Here is an 18805-nt window from a genome sequence, read left to right as displayed (position 1 = left end):
GGAAAGATAGACTATGAAAGTAAACTAGCACAAAATATAAAAACAGCAAGAGTTTCTATAGGTATATAAAAAGGAAAACAGTGGCTAAAGTAAATGTTGGTCCCTTTAGAGGATGAGACCAGGGAATTAGTAATGGGGAACATGCAGATGGCAGAAATTCTGAACCAATATTTTGTATCAGTCTTTGTGGTAGAGGACACTAACAATATCCCAACAGTGGATAGTCAAGGGGCTATAGGGGGAGAGGAACTTAACACAATCACAATCATTAAGGAGGTGGAACTCAGTAAGATAATGGGACAAAAGGAAGGTAAATCCCCTGGTCCTGATGGCTTGCATCCTAGGGTCTTAAGAGCAGTAGCGGCAGGGATTGTGGATGCATTGGTTGTAATTTACCAAAATTCCCTGGATTCTGGGGAGGTCCCAGCAGATTGGAAAACTGCAAATGTAACGCCCCTATTTAAAAAAGGAGGCAGACAAAAAACAGGAAACTATAGACCATTTAGCCTAACATCTGTGGTTGGGACAATGTTGGAGTCCATTATTAAAGAAGCAGTAGCAGGACATTTGGAAAAGCATAATTCGGTCAGGCAGAGTCTGCATGGATTTATGAACGGGAAGTCATGTTTGACAAATTTGCTGGAGTAACGAACAGGGTGGATGAAGGGGAACCAGTGGATGTGGTGTATTTGGACTTCCAGAAGGCATTTGACAAGGTGCCACATAAAAGGTTACTGCACAAGATAAAAGTTCACGAGGTTGAGGGTAATAGATTAGCATGGATAGAGGATTGGCTAACTAGCAGAAAACAGAGAGTCAGGATAAATGGTTCATTCTCGGGTTGGCAATCAGTAACTAGTGGGCTGCCGCAGTGATCAGTGCTGGGACCCCAACTGTTTACAAGCTATATTAACGACTTGGAAGAAGGGACCGAGTGTAATGTAGCCAAGTTTGCTGATGATACAAAGATGGGAGGAAAAGCAATGTGTGAGGGGGGGGACACAAAATCTGCAAAAGGCCATAGACAGGCTAAGTGAGTGGGCAAAAATTTGGCAGATGGAGTATAATGTTGTAAAGTGTGAGGTCATGCACTTTGGCAGAAAAAAAATCAAAGAGCAAGTTATTATTTAAATGGAGAAAAATTGCAAAGTGCTGCAATAAAGCGGGCCCTGGGGGTACTTGTGCATGAAAGACAAAAGGTTAGTATGCAGGTGCAGCAAGTGATCAGGAAGGCCAATGGAATCTTGGCCTTTATTGCAAAGGGGATGGATTATAAAAGCAGGGAAGTCTTGCTACAGTTATACAGAGTATTGGTGAGGCCACACCTGGAATACTGCTTGCAGTTTCGGTTTCCATATTTACGAAAGGACATACTTACTTTGGAGGCAGTTCAGAGAAGGTTTACAAGGTTGATTCCAGAGATGAGATGGCTGACTGATGAGGAAAGGTTGAGTAGATTGGGCCTCTACTCATTGGAATTCAGAAGAATGAGAAGTGATCTTATCGAAATGTATAAGATTATGAGGGGGCTTGACGAGGTGGATGCATAGAGGACATTTCCGTTGATAGGGGCGACTAGAACTAGGGGGTCTTAGAATAAGGGACCGCTCATTTAAAACTGAGATGAGGAGAAATTTCTTCTGAGGGTTGCAAATCTGTGGAATCCGCTGCCTCAGAGAGCTGTGAAAGCCGGGACATTGAATAAATTTAAGACCGAGATAGACAGATTCTTAACCGATAAGGGATTAAGGGGTTATAGGGGGGGCGAGCAGGGAAGTGGACCTGAGTCCATGATCAGATCAGCCATGATCGTATTAAATGGCGGAACAGGCTCGAGAGGCCATATGGCCTACTCCTGCTCCTATTTCTTATGTTATGAGAAATAACAAGGGATGGAAAACACTGGTGGGATTAGTTTATAGGCCCCTAATCGTAGGTATACCATTGTACAGAGTATTAATCAAGAAATAATACGAGATTGTAACAAAGGTAGTGCAATAATCTTGGGGGACAATAATCTTTACATAGAAGCACAGAAGGAGACCATTTCGGCCCATCGTGTCCACGCCAGACGACAAAGAGCCGCGTGGCTCTTGGTCAGCAGCCCTAAAGGTTACATATAAATCTATTAACAATGACGGAAAGGCAAAAGCACCCAGCCCAACCAGTCCGCCTCGCAGAACTACAACACCCCTTATACTAAAACGTTCTACACTCCACCCCAACCGGAGCCATGTGATCCCCTGGGAGAGGCAAACACCAGATTAAAAACACAGACCAATTTAGGGAGAAAAAATCTGGGAAAATTCCTTTCCGATCCATCCAGGCGATCGAAACTAGTCCAGGAGATCACCCTGGCCGTATTCTGTTCCCTGCAGTACTTATCATTATATCTGCACTGTCCAACAAAAGGTCATCTAGTCTAATCCCAATTACCAGCTCTAGGTCTGTAACCCTGCAGGTTACTGCACTTTAAGTGCCCATCCAACCATCTCTTAAAAGTGGTGAGGGTTTCTACATCCAGCACTCTTCCAGGCAGCGAGTTCCAGATCTCCACAGCCCTCTGCGTAAAGAAGCCCCCCCTCAAATCCCCTCTAAACCTTCCACCAACTACCTTCAAACTATGCCCCCTCATAATAGACCCCTCCACCAATGGAAATGGACCCTTACTATCCACTATGTCCAGGCCCCTCAATATTTTGTACACCTCAATGAGGTCTCCTCTCAACCTCCTCTGTTCCAATGAGAATAAACCCAGCCTATTCAATCTGTCTTCGTAACATAAGAACATAATAAGAACATAAGAATTAGGAACAGGAGTAGGCTATCTAGCCCCTCGAGCCTGCTCCACCATTCAACAAAATCATGGCTGATCTGGCCGTGGACTCCGCTCCACTTACCTGCCCGCTCCCCGTAACCCTTAATTCCCTTATTGGTTAAAAATCTATCTATCTGTGATTTGAATACATTCAATGATCTAGCGTCAACTGCTTCCTTGGGCAGAGAATTCCACAGATTCACAACCCTCTGGGAGAAGAAATTCCTTCTCAACTCGGTTTTAAATTGGCTCCCCCGTATTTTGAGGCTGTGCCCCCTAGTTCTAGTCTCCCTGACCAGTGGAAACAACCTCTCTGCCTCTATCTTGTCTATCCCTTTCATTATTTTAAATGTTTCTATAAGATCCCCCCCCCCTCATCCTTCTGAACTCCAACAAGTAAAGACCCAGTCTGCTCAATCTATCATCATAAGGTAACCCTCTCATCTCTGGAATCAGCCTAGTGAATCGTCTCTGTACTCCCTCCAAAGCTAGTATATCCTTCCTTAAGTAAGGTGATCAAAACTGCACGCAGTACTCCAGGTGCGGCCTCACTAATACCCTATACAGTAACTAAGATTCTCCATTCCAGGCAGCATCCTAGTAAATCTCCTCTGTACCCTCTCTAGTGCAATCATGTCCTTCCTATAATACGGTGACCAGAACTGCACGCAGTACTCCAGCTGTGGCCTAACCAAAATATTATATAATTTAAGCATAACCTCCCTGCTCTTATATTCTATGCCTCAGCCAATAAAGGCAAGCATTCCGTATGCCGCCTTAACCACCTTAAGCACCTGGCCGCCTACTTTCAGGGATCTGTGGACAAGCACTCCTAGGTCCCTTTGTTCATCAACACTATTAAGTGGCCTACCATTTAATATGTATATCCTTTCCTTATTAGCCCTCCCAAAGTGCATCACCTCACACTTCTCTGAATTAAATTCCATTTGCCATTGCTCTGCCCACCTGACCAGTAGATTGATATCCTCCTGCAGCCCATGACTTTCCTCTTCATTATCAACCAATGTTAGTGTCGTCTGCAAATTTCTTAATCATACTCCCTATATTCAAATCTAAATCGTTGATTATATATCACAAAAAGCAAGGGACCCAGTACTGAGCCCTGTGGAATCACACTGGAAACATCCTTCCAGTCATAAAAACATCCATCAATCATTACTCTTTGTCTCTTACCTCCAAGCCAATTTTGGATCCAACTTGCCACTTTGCCCTGTATCCCATGGGCTTTAACCTTCATGACCAGTCTACCATGTCTACCATCAAAAGCCTTGCTAAAATCCATATATACTACATCGTACACACTACCCTCATCGACCCTCTTGGTTACCTCCTCAAAAAATTCAATCAGGTTATAAATTGGGTAAATCAAACTGGAAAAGGTAGAAAGGTAATCTGGAGGATGAGTTCATGGAATGCATTCGAGACCGTTTCCTAGAACAATACTTCGTGGAACCAACCTGGGAACTGAACATTTTCGATTTTGTGTTGTGTAATGAGACGGGATTAATTAGGGGAAGAGTGATTATGATCAAATTTCTCATTGAGTTTGAGAGTGACATACTGAAGTCCAAAATTATAGTCTTAAACTTAAAGCCATCAGTATGAGAGACGAGTTGGCTAAGATAGATTGGAAAAATTAGATTAAAAGGTATGAAGGTAGATAAGCAGTGGCTAACATTTAAAGAAATATTCCAGGAGATCTTTAGAAACTGCAGAAGTTAAGGATCTTATTAGATTAAAAGAAGAGGCTTATAAAGATGAGAAGAATAGTAGTCAGCCTGAAGATTTTTGAGAGAGCTTTAGAAACCAGCAAAGGATTGACCAAAAATTGATTTAAAAAGGGAAACAATAGAATGAGAGTTAATGTAAAAATATTTTTTAAAAGAATGTTAGAGCTTCCACAAGAATGTAAAAAGGAAGGGAGCAGCAAAAGTAAATGTTGGTTCCTTAGATGTTGCGACAGGAGAAATTAGAGGTAATAAGGAAATGGCAGAGAAATATTTTGTATCTGTCTTCACAGAATACACAAAAAGCATATCAAAATACTGGGAACCATCATCATCATCATCGGCAGTCCCTCGGAATCGAGGAAGACTTGCTTCCATTTCTTAAAGTGAGTCCTTTGATGGCTGAACAGTCCAATGCAAGAGCCACAGACCCTGTCACAGGTGGGACAGACATTCGTCGGGGGGAGGGGGGGTGGGACTGATTTGCCCCACGCTCCTTCCGCTGCGTGCACCTGACCTCTTCATGCTTGCGGCATTGAGATTCGAAGAGCTCAACGCCCTCCCGGATGCACTGTCTCCACCTAGGGCGGTCTTCGGCCAGGGTCTCCCAGTTGTCAGTGGTGATGTTGCACTTTACCAGGGAGCGTTTGAAGGTGTCCTTGTAACGTTTCCACTGCCCACCTTTGGCTCGTTTGCCGTGAAGGAGTTCCGCATAGAGTAATTGCTTAGGGAGCCTCGTGTCTGTCATGCGAACTATGTGGCCTGCCCAGTGAAGCTGATCGAGTGTGGTCAGTGCTTGAATGCTGGGGATGTTAGCGTGGTCGAGGACGCTAATGTTGGTGCCTGTCCTCCCAGGGGATTTGCAGGATCTTGCAGAGACATCGTTGGTGATATATCTCCAGTGACTTGAAGTGTCTTCTGTACATCGTCCATGCCTCTGATCCATACAGGAGGGCGGGTATTACTACAGCCCTGTTGCCCATGAGTTTGGTGGTAGATTTGAGCGCCTGGTCTTCGAACATTCTTTTCCTCAGGTGGCCGAAGGCTGTACTGCCCACTGGAGGCGATGTTGAATCTCCGCATCAATATCTGCCTTTGTTGATAAAAGGCTCCTGAAGAATGGGAAGTGGTCCACGTTGTCGACTGCCGCGCCGTGAATCTTGATGACTGGGGGGCAGTGCTGTGCGGCGAGGAAAGGCTGGTGGAGGACCTTTTCTTACGGATGTTAACTGTAAAACCCATGCTCTCATGCCTCGGTGAATACATCAACTATATCCTGGAGTTCAGCCTCAAAGTGTGCAGACGCAGGCGTCGTCCACGTACTGCAGCTCAACGAGAGGATGGGGTGATCTTGGACCTGGCCTGGAGACGGCGTAGGTTAAACAGCTTCCCACTGGTTCTGTAGTTTAGTTCCACTCCAGCGGGGAGCTTGTTGACTGTGAGGTGAAGCATGGCAGCGAGGAAGATTGAGAAGAGGGTTGGAGCGATGACACAGCCCTGTTTGACCCCGGTCCGGATGTGAATTGGGTCTGTAATGGAAGCGCTGGTAAGGATCATGGCCTGCATGTCGTCATGGAGCAGGTGAAGGATGTTGACAAACTTTTGGGGGCATCCAAAACTGAGGAGGATGCTCCAAAGGCCTTTTGTAAGATCAAAATAGGGCTGGCACTGTTCCCTGCATTTTTCCTTTACTGGGAACCAAGGTGCGAATGAGAGTGAGGAACTTAAAGTAATTAAGATCAGCAGAGACAAGTACTTGAGAAACTAATGGGGCTAAAAGCCAACAAATCCCCAGGACTTGACGGCCTACATCATAGGCATCTAAAAGAGCTGGCTGCAAAGATGGTGGATACATTGGTGGTGGTCTTCCAAAATTTCCTAGATTCTAGAAAGGTCCCAGTGGATTGGCAGGTAGCAAATGTAATCTCGCTATTCAAGAAAGGAAGTAGAGAGAAAACGGGGAACTACAGACCAGTTAGTCTGACATCAGCTGTCCAGAAAATGCTGGAAACCATTACTAAGGAAGTGATAACAGGCATTTAGAAAATCATAACATGATTAGGGCGTGTCAACATACTTTTATGGATGGGAAATCATGTTTAACAGATTTCTTAGTGTTTTGAGGATGCAACTAGCAGTGTAGATAAAGGGAACCGAATGTAGTATATTTGTATTTCCAAAAGGCATTCGATAAGAAACCACATAAAAGATTGCTGGTTGGGGTTGGGGTTAATAGCATGGATAGAGGATTGGTTAACAGACAAAAAACAGAGAGTAGGGATAAACGGGTCATTTTCAGATTGGCAGGGTGTAAATAGTGGGGTGCCGCAAAGATTAATGCTTGGGCCTTGGCTATTTACAATCTATATTAATGACTTGGATGAAGGGACCGAGTGCAATGTATCCAAGTTTGCTAATGATACAAAGCTAGCTGGAACAGTAAGGTGTGATGAGGACATAAAAAAAACTATAGAGGGATAGAGACAGGTTAAGTGAGTGGGCGATAAGGTGGTAGATGGGAGTATAATGTGGGGAATTGTGAGGCTACGCACTTTGCTAGGAAGAATAGAAAAGCGGAATATTTTTTTAAAAGATGAGAAACTATTAAATGTTAGTGTTCAGGGAAACAGAAGAGTTGGCATGCTGCTGCAGCAAGCAATTAGGAAGGCAAATGGCAGGTCAGACTTTCTTGCAAGGGGGGGTTGGAGCACAAGAGTAAGGAAGTCTTGCTACAATTGTACAGAGCTTTGGTGAGACCACACCTGGAGTACTGTGCACAGTTTTGGTCTCCTTATCGGAGGAAGGATATACCTGCCTTAGGTTCACTAGATTGATTCCTGGAAGGTTGTCCTATGAGGAGAAATTGGGTAGAATGAGAGGTGGTCTCATTGAAACATGTAAGATCCTGCGGGGGATTGACCGGGTAGGTGCTGGTAGGTTGTTTCCCCTGGCTGGAACTAAGGAGCATAGGGGTAGAAATTGCCCACCCCGCCTGAAACGGGGCGCACGCACCCCGTTTCAATGGTTTTTACCACAGATGTGATTTGAGGTCGCCTCTTGAGCGAAATACTGCTCTTTGTTGTTTTTTGTTTACTTAGATCCGGAAGTCGCTCTTAATGGGGGCAGTGACTACACAAGAGGGATGGATTCGTGGCGGTGGCAACACCTGAGAGGCAGAAGTTGGAGGGGTTGCGGAGTGACTGCCGCAACAACGTCATCACTGTGCTGCGTCACCACAGCTTTTCCCTTCACTTAAAGGGGAGAGCCTTCGCGCTTTTAAAACTTCAGCCCACTTGACCACCAGGGAGGGTTTCAGCTAGGCCAGCGACCTGGCACAAAAGAGTGGGTGCCAGGCAGCCTGTTGGTGGCCGGGCCGAACCCAGGGGCATAATTGTCGGGCTGACATGGAAGTCGGCCGACGAAAGGAAAATGCACCAGCTGTGCATCCTCTCCTCCCCTTTAAGGGAAGCCGCACCACCGTTGCAGAAGGCCATAGCCTCACTGGACCACCAGGTAAAAAACCGGTTTTGGCCCCGCCGGGCGGGCTGAAAATTTTCAGAGGGGAATACAAAAGAAATAGGAACAGAAGTAGGCCATACGGCCCCTCGAGCCTGCTCCGCCATTCAAAACGGTCGTGCCTGATCCAATCATGGACTCGGGTCCACTTCCCTGCCCGCTCCCCATAACCCCTTATTCCCTTATCATTTAAGAAACTGTCTATTTCTGTCTTACATTTATTCAATGTCCCAGATTCCACAGCTCTCTGATGCAGCGAATTCCACAGATTCACAACTCTGAGAAGAAATTTCTCCTCATTTCAGTTTTAAATGGGCGGCCCCCCTTATTCTAAAATTATGCCCTCTAGTTCTAGTCTCCCCTATCAGTGGAAACATCCTCTCTGCATCCACCTTGTCAAGCCCCCTCATAATCTTATACGTTTCGATAAGATCACCTCTCATTCTTCTGAATTCCAATGAGTAGAGGCCCAACCTACTCAATCTTTCCTCACAAGTCAATCCCCTCATCTCTGGAATCAACCTAGTGAACCTTCTCTGAACTGCTTCCAAAGCAAGTATATCCTTTTGTAAATATGGAAACCAAAACTGCACACAGTATTCCAGGTGTGGCCTCACCAATACCCTGTATAACTGTAGCAAGACTTCCCTGCTTTTATACTCCATCCCCTTTGCAATAAAGGCCAAGATTCAATTGACCTTCCTGATCACTTGCTGTACCTGCATACTAACCTTTTGTGTTTCATGCACAAGTACCCCCAGGTCCCGCTGTACTGCAGCACTTTACAATCTTTCTCCATTTAAATACTAGCTTGCTCTTTGATTTTTTTTTCTGCCAAAGTGCATGACCTCACACTTTCCAACATTTTACTCCATTTGCCAAATTTGTGCCCACTCACTGAGCCTATCTTTGTACTTTTGCAGATTTTTTGTGTCCTCCTCACACATTGCTTGGGGGAGAGGGGGTAGATCGGTGGTGTGCATGGTGATGATGCACTTCAGATGGATAGGCAGCAGCGGGGTGGGGATCGGAGCTTCGCTGGGAAACCTCGGAAGGGCAGTTGGGCTATTGGCAGCCACTCCACACTGCAGCGTGGCTGCCGATTTGCGGTGGTAACAGACCTTAAGGAGGGGCACTTTCGGCCCCATAGTCTCCAGATAAGGGGTTAGCCATTTAAAGCTGAGATGAGGAAGAATTTCTTCACTCACAGTTCTGAATCTTTTCAATTCTCTGCCCTAAAGGGCTGTGGATGCTGAGTCGTTGAATATTTTTAGGGCTGAGATAGACAGATTTTTGGACTCTTGGGAATCAAGAGATGTGGAGATCGGGCAGGAAAGTGGAGTTGAAGCTGAAGATCGGCCATGATCTTATTGAATGGCGAAGCAGGCTTGAGGGGCCATATGGCCGTCTCCTGCTCCTAATTCTTATGTTCTTGCATGAGCAGGAGTGGTGTTTCCTGCTCAGCTTTTCTTTTTATTTAAGGTTTATGGGCCAAGAGAAGGAATTGGAAAAAGTATGAAATATCCAGATTAGGTAAAAAAAAGTAACAATTCATATCCTCAGCAAGTGGAACTGCAGCTAAGTTTATTTCATGTCTGCACCTGCACATGTGGAGAACTTACTCAATGGGATATATTGCTGCTCTGTAATCTTTTGGTGTTGATTCGCACCACATACTCTGACTTTTTCAACAATAGTGAGTTAGGCGATGATGGAGAGCAGCAAGGCTAGCTTATCTTTCTCGTGATGTGAAAATACTCTTATTTCATTGTGGGTGAAATTTATCTTGACATAAAATGGGAGAATAGTTTTTCTGCATCATAGCCTACTATTGAAATCAAAATTGCATTATCCATGCCTGGTTTACATAAGAACATAAGAAATAAGAGCAGGAGTAGGCCATACGGCCCCTCGAGCCTGTTCCGCCATTTAATATGATCATGGCTGTTCCAATCATGGACTCTGGTCCACTTCCCTGCCCGCCCTCCATAATCCCTTATTCCCTTATCGTTTAAGAAACTGTCTATTTCTGTCTTAAATTTATTCAATGACCCAGCTTCCACAGCTCTCTGAGGCAGCGAATTCCACAGATCCATAACCCTCTGAGTGAAGAAATGTCTCATCTCAGTTTTAGATGGGCGGCCCCTTATTCTAAGATTATGTCCTCTAGCTCTAGTCTCCCCTATCAGTGGAAACATCCTCTCTGCATCCACCTTGTCAAGCCCCCTCATAATCTTATATGTTTCGATAAGATCACCTCTCATTCTTCTGAATTCCAGTGAGTAAAGGCCCAATCTACTCAACCTTTCCTCATCAGTCAGCCATCTCATCTTTGGAATTAACCTTGTAAACATTCTCTCAACTGCCTCCAAAGCAAGTCTATCCTTTCGTAAATATGGAAACCAAAACAGCACGCAGTATTCCAGGTGTGGCCTCACCAATACCCTGTACAACTGTAGCAAGACTTCCCTGCTTTTATACCATTTGCAATAAAGGCCAAGATTCCATTGGCCTTCCTGATCACTTGCTGTACCTGTATCCTTACCTTTTGTGTTTCATGCACAAATACCCCAGGTCCCGCTGTACTGCAGCACTTTGCAATCTTTCTCCATTTAAATAATAACTTGCTCTTTGATTTTATTTCTGCCAAAGTGCGTGACCTCACACTTTACAACATTATACTCCATCTGCCAAATTTTTGCCCACTCACTTAGCCTGTCTATGTCCTTTTGCAGATTTAAAGCTGTGTATTCCTCAGGGACCTAGCCACAGGTGGACCTGGGTGGGCAATGACCCACCCAATTAGCAGCCAGGCCCACCCAATTATGTAGCAGACTTGACCGCACTCCGAGCCCCGCCCTGTGGGCGCTGAGAGTCCAACTTTTGCCTGGGGGCTGGGGAGTCGAGAGGCTGTGTGCCATCCCCTGCAGCCAGTTACCCTCGTTCCCCGCCCAGTGATGGTGGGTGTCAGCCTCGGGCCAAGACACCGAGTGGCAGTGATGCACTGATCTCTGCTCTGTCTAAAGCATCTCTCCACTGCAGACAGCAGCATCCTTTCATCTGGCTCAATTGGGTTTATGTGGAAGAAAGAACAAACTAACTTGTATTTATATAGTGCCTTTTATGGCCTCTGGATGTTCCAAAGTGCTTTACAGCAAATTAAATACTTTTGAAGTTTAGCCACTGTTGTAATGTAGCAGCCCATTTGTGTACAGCAAGTTCCCATAAACAGCACTGTGATAATAGTCAGATGATTTGTTTTAGTGATGTTGAATGAGAGATAAATATTGGCCAGCACGCTGGGAAAAACTTTATTGTACTTCTTTGAATAGTGCCGTGGGATCTTTTACAATCCCCTGAGAGGGCAGACGGAGCCTCGGTTTAATGTTCGTCTGAAGGACAGAAATGCCATGTTGCTGGAAAAATAGGTGTGAGCATGCACCATCCCCACCCGATCAGACCGATGGTCATTCCCTGTCCACCAAACGTTGGGGCCCACCCACATTTCCATTCCTAGCCACACCACTGGTACAAAAGCAAAATACTGTAGATGTTAGAAGTCTGAAATGAAATCAGAAAATTCTAGGAAGGCGAAGGAAGGGTGAAGGCCCCAACCAGTCCCCATCCACCACCCCCACCTCTGCCTGACTGAACTTGTTCTCATATTGAACAGATCCTCCTTTGACTCCACTCACTTCCTCTTTTTTGTGGGTTATGTCAAACATTCTTTGTTCCAGCCCTACTTAGATTCCCTCCCTCACCTCTTTTTCTGGGACATTGATGAAGGTATCGGTGCCATTTTCTGCTCTCGCCCTGAACTAGAAAATATTATCAATTTTGCTTCCAATTTCCACCTTTCCCTCACCGTCACATGGTCTATCTCCGACTCTTCCATTCCTCGACTTCTGTCTCCATTCTGAGGATAGGTTATTGACCAGTATTCTCTATAAGCCCACTGACTCCCACAGCTATCTTGATTACATTTCCTCCCACCCCGCTGCCTGTAAAAGTTCTATTCCATTCTCCCAGTGTCTCTGTCTGTGTATCATCTGTTCTGATGATGCCACCTTCCATACCAGTGCTTCTGATATGTCTTCCCTTTTCCTCAACCGAAGATTCCACTCTACCTTGGTTGACAGGGCCCTCGATTGTGTCCGTTTCATTTCCTGCACTTCTGCTCTCACCCATTTCCCTCCCTCCCAGAATCACGATAGGGTTCCCCTTGTCCTCACCTTCCATCCCACCAGCCTCCACATTCAAAGAATCATCTTCCACCACCTCCAGTGTGATCTCATCACCAAACCTTCCAATCCCAAAGTGAGTTCTTTGCTGGCTGAACAGTCCAATACGAGAGCCACAGACCCTGTTACAGGTGGGAATGACATTCGTCGAGGGAAGGGGTCGGTGGGGCTGGTTTGCTGCATGCTCCTTCCGCTGCCTGCGCTTGCCTCTTAATGCTCTTTGTGTTGAGACTCGAAGAGCTCAACGCCCTCCTGGATGTACTTTCTCCACCTCGGCCAGGGTCTCCCAGGTGTCAGTGGTGATGTCGCACTTTACCAGGGAGGCTTTGAGGGTGTCCTTATAACGTTTCCTCCTTTGGTTCGTTTACCATGAAGGAGCTCTACCTAAAGCATTTGAACCATGTGGCCTGCCCAGCGAAGCTGATCGAGTGTGGTCAGTGCTTCAATGCTGGAGATGTTAGCCTGATCGAGGACACTGATGTTGGTGCGCCTGTCCTTCCAGGGGATTTGCAGGATCTTGCGGAGACATCGTTGGTGTTATATCTCCAGCAACTTGAGGTGCCTTCTATACATCATCCATGCCTCGGATCCATACAGGTGGGTAGGTATTACTACAGCCCTGTAGACCATGAGCTTGGTGGTAGATTTGAGGGCCTGGTCTTCAAACACTCTCTTTTCCTCAGATGGCCGAAGGGTGCACTGGTGCACTGTTGATAAGAGGCTCTCCCGAGACATGGGAAATGGTCCACGTTGTCCAGGGCCGTGCCGTGGATCTTGATGATTGGAGGGCAATGCTGTGTGGCGGTGACAGGCTGGTGGAGGAACTTTGTCTTACGGATGTTAAGCGTAAGGCCCATGCTTTCATATGCCTCAGTGAATACATTGACTATACCCTGGAGTTCAGCCTCTGAATGTGCACAGACGCAGGCATCGTCCGCATACTGCAGCTCAACGACAGAGGTTAGGGTGATCTTGCACCTGGCCTGGAGATGGCGTAGGTTAAACAGCTTCCCACTGCTTTCTGTAGTATAGTTCCACTCTGAAGGGACCATTCCCTCTGTGATATCTTGGTCTACTCCTCAGTCACCCCCTCCCCTTCCCACGGCACCTTCCCGTGCAGGCGCAGGAGATTCAACACCTGTCCTTTTACATCCTCCCTTCCCACAGTCCAAGGCCCCAAATATTCCTTCCAGGTGAAACAGCGATTTACTTGTACTTTCAATTTAGTATATTGTATTTACTTTCACAATACAGTCGCCTCTACATTAAGGAGACCAAGCAGACATTGGGTGACCACTTTGCGGAACACCTCCATTCAGTCCACAAGAGTGACCCTGAGTTTCCGGTTGCCTGTCATTTTAATTCTCTGTCCTACTCCCAATCTGTCCTCGATGTCCTACACCATTTCAATGAAGCTCAACATACGATCGAGGAACAGCCTTCCAGGCTCAACATTGAGTTCAACAATTTCAAATCATCGCTTCTGCCCCCATTACTTTGGACAGCAGCTGTTGCTGATGAATCTGATTCCCATTTACACCTCCTCGAGACCATCTTTTGTTTCTTTACTTGTCCTATTACAATCTCCCTTTTTTCCTTGCACCATCATCCCTTTTTCTCATTTAATCTTTCCTGCCTTCCACCCTATCATAGACTTTCCCTTTTGTTCTGTCCTTCACCCCCCCTCCCCCAGCCTTTCCCTGCCTATTACAGTTCTAATTTTTTCAGGTTCTGATGAAAGGCCATCGACCTGAAATGTTAACTCTGGTTTTTCTCTAGATGCTGCCTGACCTGCTAAGTATTTCCAGCATTTTCTGTTTTTATTAACTATTGCTAATAGCCAGACAGTGGCTGTTTTCATACTGGACAGGAAAATTATACGTCTTAATTCCTTTTCAGAGTAGCAGATTTACAGTCTGTTTTCTGATTTGTAACTGGAAGATTGTTTCTTAAAATTAGGAATTGCCATGATTATGGAAACTCTCAAATAAGGATACATGTTTTTGACTGGACGCTTCTCTATCTTTAAATATGTAACAGTTACAAAAATTCAGCAATATGCTTGGGAACAGATTGAAGGTTGTGAAGGAGAAATTTAGGACAGATACCAGCTAAGTATTAATGATCATCATAGGCTGTCTCTCGGAATCGAGGAAGATTTGCTTCCACTGAGTACCTCCGGTGGCTGTACAGTCCAATACGTGAATTACAGTCTCTGTCAGAGGTGGGGTAGACAGTAGTTGAAGGAAAGGGTGGGTGGGGAGCCTGGTTTGCCACACGCTTCTTCTGCTGTCTGGGCTTGATTTCTGCATGCTCTCGGCGACGAGACTCGAGGTGCTCAGCGCCCACCCAGATGCTCTTCCTCCATTTTGGGCGGTCTTGGGTCAGAGATTCCCAGGTGCCGGTGGGGATGTTACACTTTATCAAGGAGACTTTGACGGTGTCCTTGAAACATTTCCTCTGCCCACCTGGGGCTCGCTTGCCGTGTAGGAGTTCTGAGTAAAGTCCTTGCTTGGGGAGTCTCGTGTCGGGCATGCGGCCAATGTGGCCTGCCCAACGGAGCTGATCAAGCGTGGTCAGTGCTTCGATGTTGGCCTGAGCGAGAACACTGACGTTGTTGCGTCTATCCTCCCTGTGGATTTGCAGGATTTTGCGGAGGCAGCATTGGTGGTGCTTCTCCAGCGCTTTGAGATGTCATGATCCACATATCTGAGCCTTATAAGATGGCGCGTATCTCTGAGCCATATAGGACGGTGGGCATCAGTACAGCCCTGTAAACGATAAGCTTGCTGCCAAATTTGAGGTCCTGGTCTTCAAAGACTCTCCATCAGGTGACTAAAGGCTGCTCTGGCACACTTGAGCTGGTGTTGGACTTAGTCATTGATGTCTGCCCTTGCTGATAGGCTCCTGAGATATGGAAAATGGTCCACATTGTCCAAGGCCGTGCTGTGGATTTTGATGACTGGGGGGCAGTGCTGTGAGGCGGGGTCAGGTTGCTGGAGGTCCTTTGTCTTACGGGTGTTTAGCTTAAGGCCCATGCTTTCGTACACCTCGGTGTAGGTGTTGACGATGCCTTGGAGTTTGGCCTCTGAGTGTGCGCAGACGCAAGTGTCTTCCGCGTATTGTAGTTCGATGACAGAGGATGGGACGACCTTGGCTCTTGTCTGGAGGTGGCAAAGGTTGAACAGGTTCCTATTGGTTCTATAGTTTAGTTTCAATCCAGCGGGAAGCTTGTTCAGAGTGAGATGGAGCATTGCAGTGAAGAAGATTGGGAAGAGCGTTGGTGCGATGATACAGCCCTGCTCGACCCCGGTCCGGCGAGGATTTCATCTGCTCCTGAGGCCTTGTTGTTCTTGAACTGACGGATGGCCGTTTCTATCTCGTGCAGGATTGGGGTCTTGCTGAGATGGTGGCGGGTAGCATGCTGCGGGATGGAGTCGAGGACACTCGCGTCGAAGTGCTCCTTCCATCGGGCCCTGACTGCCTCGGTGTCCTTAATGAATGCCTCTCCGTTCTTGGCCAGCAGTGGGGTTGGGGCCTTGGGTGCTTGGGCCATAGGTGGACTTAATTGCACTGAGAAACCTCGCACGTGTGGTTGTCGGCCAGCTGCTGAATCTCTTGTGCTTTCTCCACCCACCAACTATTCTTTAGGTCGAGGATTTTCTGTTGGACCTTGGCCTTCAGCCGCCTGTACAGCTGCTTTGCTGCTCCCGAATTGGGTTGCTGCTTTAGGTTCAAAAATGCCTTACGCTTGCGGCTTATTAGCTCCTGGATCTCCTGGTCGTTCTCGTCAAGCCAGTCTTGGTGTTTCCTAGTTGAGTGACCGAGCATCTCTTTGCAGGTGCTGGTTATGGAGACCTTGCGGGCAGACCAGGCGCTGTGGGCACTCTGCGTCTCGGGATCATCGAGGGCCATCAGGTTGGCAGTGAGGCGCTGGCTGTATAGGGCTTTCTTAACTGGGTCTTTGAGTGCTAGGGAACAGATTCAAGGTTGTAAAGGTGAAATTTAGGACAGATACCAGCTAAGTATTAATACAAGTTGATCAACAAGCCGCCTGGATCAGTGATTTAGGCTAAAACACTGGAGTCTTAAGAAGGTTTGTATTTTGGCCTGATGAGATCAAATGAGCTTCACCCAAACCTATCTCGTGAACCTTTGTTTAAAAATAGCTGCAATATATCTGCAATGTACTTATTTTTGTGATACAAGTAGTGTATTTGGCACCAGACTTGCACAAATTTGAGGGTTCCTTTTGATGCAGTTTGTTTTCTTCGCAGGGACCTGGATGTTGTTCTGATTTGGCAGTGTCGTTCCACTACATTGATTCTAAGACCATGTACTATTTGGAATACATGACTTATCATCTACGACCATATGGCTACAAGTTTAGGTATAATCCAGACTCTCTACCGAAGAAGCTGGAGTAGACAAAATAGATTTCTGTAAAACTTCTGTTTGAGACACAGCAATTGAAGAAATTGTGAACATGCAAATGTTAGGAATGAATGACAAAGATTCCTGATGGTCATCAAAAATGTTTTGGAACTTTGTTTTCATGCAAGTTACACTGGACCAGACACGCCTTACAATGCAACAGAATTATATGTAAGGTTATAATTCACATGAATGCAATTTATTAGCTGATGTCATCAATTGGATTATTTTCTTTGAAATGTATTTTCTTTTATTGCTGGCTTGAAGTAACGAGCAAAGAGATTTCTGTCATTATTTTCTGTCAATATATATAAAACATTTATAGCTCTCCCGTTGGCTTAGTGTGAAATATACTACCTTGTCTCTTGGTGTTTAGTCACAGATGACAAAGATCACAGGTTTAATTCCCAGTCTTTGCTGGGTTAGCTAAACTCAATCGGCAGCATTTGAGGGCACTGCAATTTGCTTCAATGTTGCTGGGTTTGGAAGGGGAAAGAACATTCAGCGTTCCTGTGCTCACAGTGCTCCCTGCTGGAAAACATGCTTTTGAGTGGAAATAAGATCAGGTTTGCCTGTAGTGACTTTCATGGTTGAATAGCTTCTCTATCTAGTTACACACTCTTAAATGGCCATTTTGGCACGATACGGGAGAGCTGCAATAGCTGTGGAACTGTACCTCAGGAAGACTCGAGGCAGGAGGATTAATAAAGGGTAGAATATTAGGTGGGAGAGGAACACGTTATAGGAACCATAAAAATTAATCTTTGCCATTACATGTGTAGTTCAGGTAGAGATGAATGATTATGCATAAATGATTGGGATTGAAAGGAATTTATTTTGGAAGTTTGGGATTAATCATAGGGGATAAATTTAACTTAAAGGGAAATAAAAATCAGGAGAGATTTAAAGGGGGCTGCCAATTCACTATCGCCCATTTTACACTCTCACAAAGTCAAAATCACCCCCATAGAATCCTGTGTATGGCCCATCGTGCTTGAACTGGCTCTTTGAAAGAGCTAACCAATTAATCCCACTCCCCTGCTCTTTCCTTATAGCCCTGCAGTAATTATTTTTATTTTTAAAATACTAAATACAGTTACTGTTTTCAGTTTAAAATTGCGTTTGTGCAATCAATATGTCTATTCCCCAAATATGTTGAGGGCCATCCATGGTTTTCATTATAACTTAAAATCAGGCCATCTTGCTCGCCAGGTCTGTGCTAAATTTTCTCCACATGAGCCACCTTGTCTAATCCCACTCCCCCCTTCACATTGCATACCTTTTAACATTCCTATGTCAAGCACTCTTTAAAAGATTTGATGTACTTTGCTTCAACACAGGTTTATGGCAGAGAATTCAAAATTCTAACCATCTCTTTGTAAAGACATTTTTAAGCTCTTTAGTTTGCCTTTAATATGTAATCTGAAAATACACACTTTATGGATATTCCTTTATAACTGTTAGATTCAAAAACTGCAAATTTTCTTCTTTTAAATTGTGCCCATACAGTAGTTGAATTTGGGATTGAATCTGAGGTTTGGAAAAATGTGATGGCAAGGATTGAGTTTTGTACCAGCGTATGACTAATTAATTGAATGGAAATTCTCTGGTTCTTCTTCTCTTGGCTTGAATAGATGTACCTAAAAGCAAACAAGTCTATAGTCAAGGAATTTATAGATAACAGATGAATGTTTTTTTTAATAGCAATGTCAAAGCCACTTGAATCACTATATATAAACTGATGGCTGAAGCTGGAAATTAGCAATGACTCTTGATTTTCAATTCTCACTGTAAAGGAGAATGTTTTATACAAATGCACTATATAAGTTCTGGGAAAATATTTGACTTTTTATATATGTGGTTGCCCTGTTTACATAGGTTATATGAAGATTTTTCTCTTGTCTATGTAACGCAAAATCATCTTGCGTTTGATTTTGCTAGAAGTGGGAAACAGGAAATGAAATGTATTCGGAGTCACACTAAGTGCTGTACACCACAATTGCTCAAAGGAACTAGTGCTGAGCTTTTAGTTATGGTTGATATTGTAC

General features: G+C 45.2%; 1 protein-coding gene across 5 annotated transcripts in view; it reads left to right on the top strand.

Moving 5' to 3' along the window:
* The window catches only part of LOC139264488 (glycoprotein-N-acetylgalactosamine 3-beta-galactosyltransferase 1-like), a 59423-nt gene extending 42335 nt beyond the window's left edge, over positions 1–17088 (top strand). For all 5 annotated transcript variants that reach the window (XM_070881042.1, XM_070881041.1, XM_070881043.1 and 2 more), the window contains one exon: positions 16601–17088. In XM_070881042.1, coding sequence (XP_070737143.1) covers positions 16601–16750 — 150 coding nt within the window. In that variant the 3' untranslated portion in view covers positions 16751–17088. The remainder of the gene's footprint in view (positions 1–16600) is intronic.
* The last annotated feature ends 1717 nt before the right edge of the window (positions 17089–18805 follow it).

The sequence above is a fragment of the Pristiophorus japonicus genome, chromosome 5 (genome assembly GCF_044704955.1).
Source record: "Pristiophorus japonicus isolate sPriJap1 chromosome 5, sPriJap1.hap1, whole genome shotgun sequence".
NCBI classification, from domain to species: Eukaryota; Metazoa; Chordata; class Chondrichthyes; family Pristiophoridae; genus Pristiophorus; species Pristiophorus japonicus.
The sequence above is the reverse complement of the archived record's forward strand: the minus strand, read 5'-3'. Positions and strand labels throughout refer to the sequence as shown.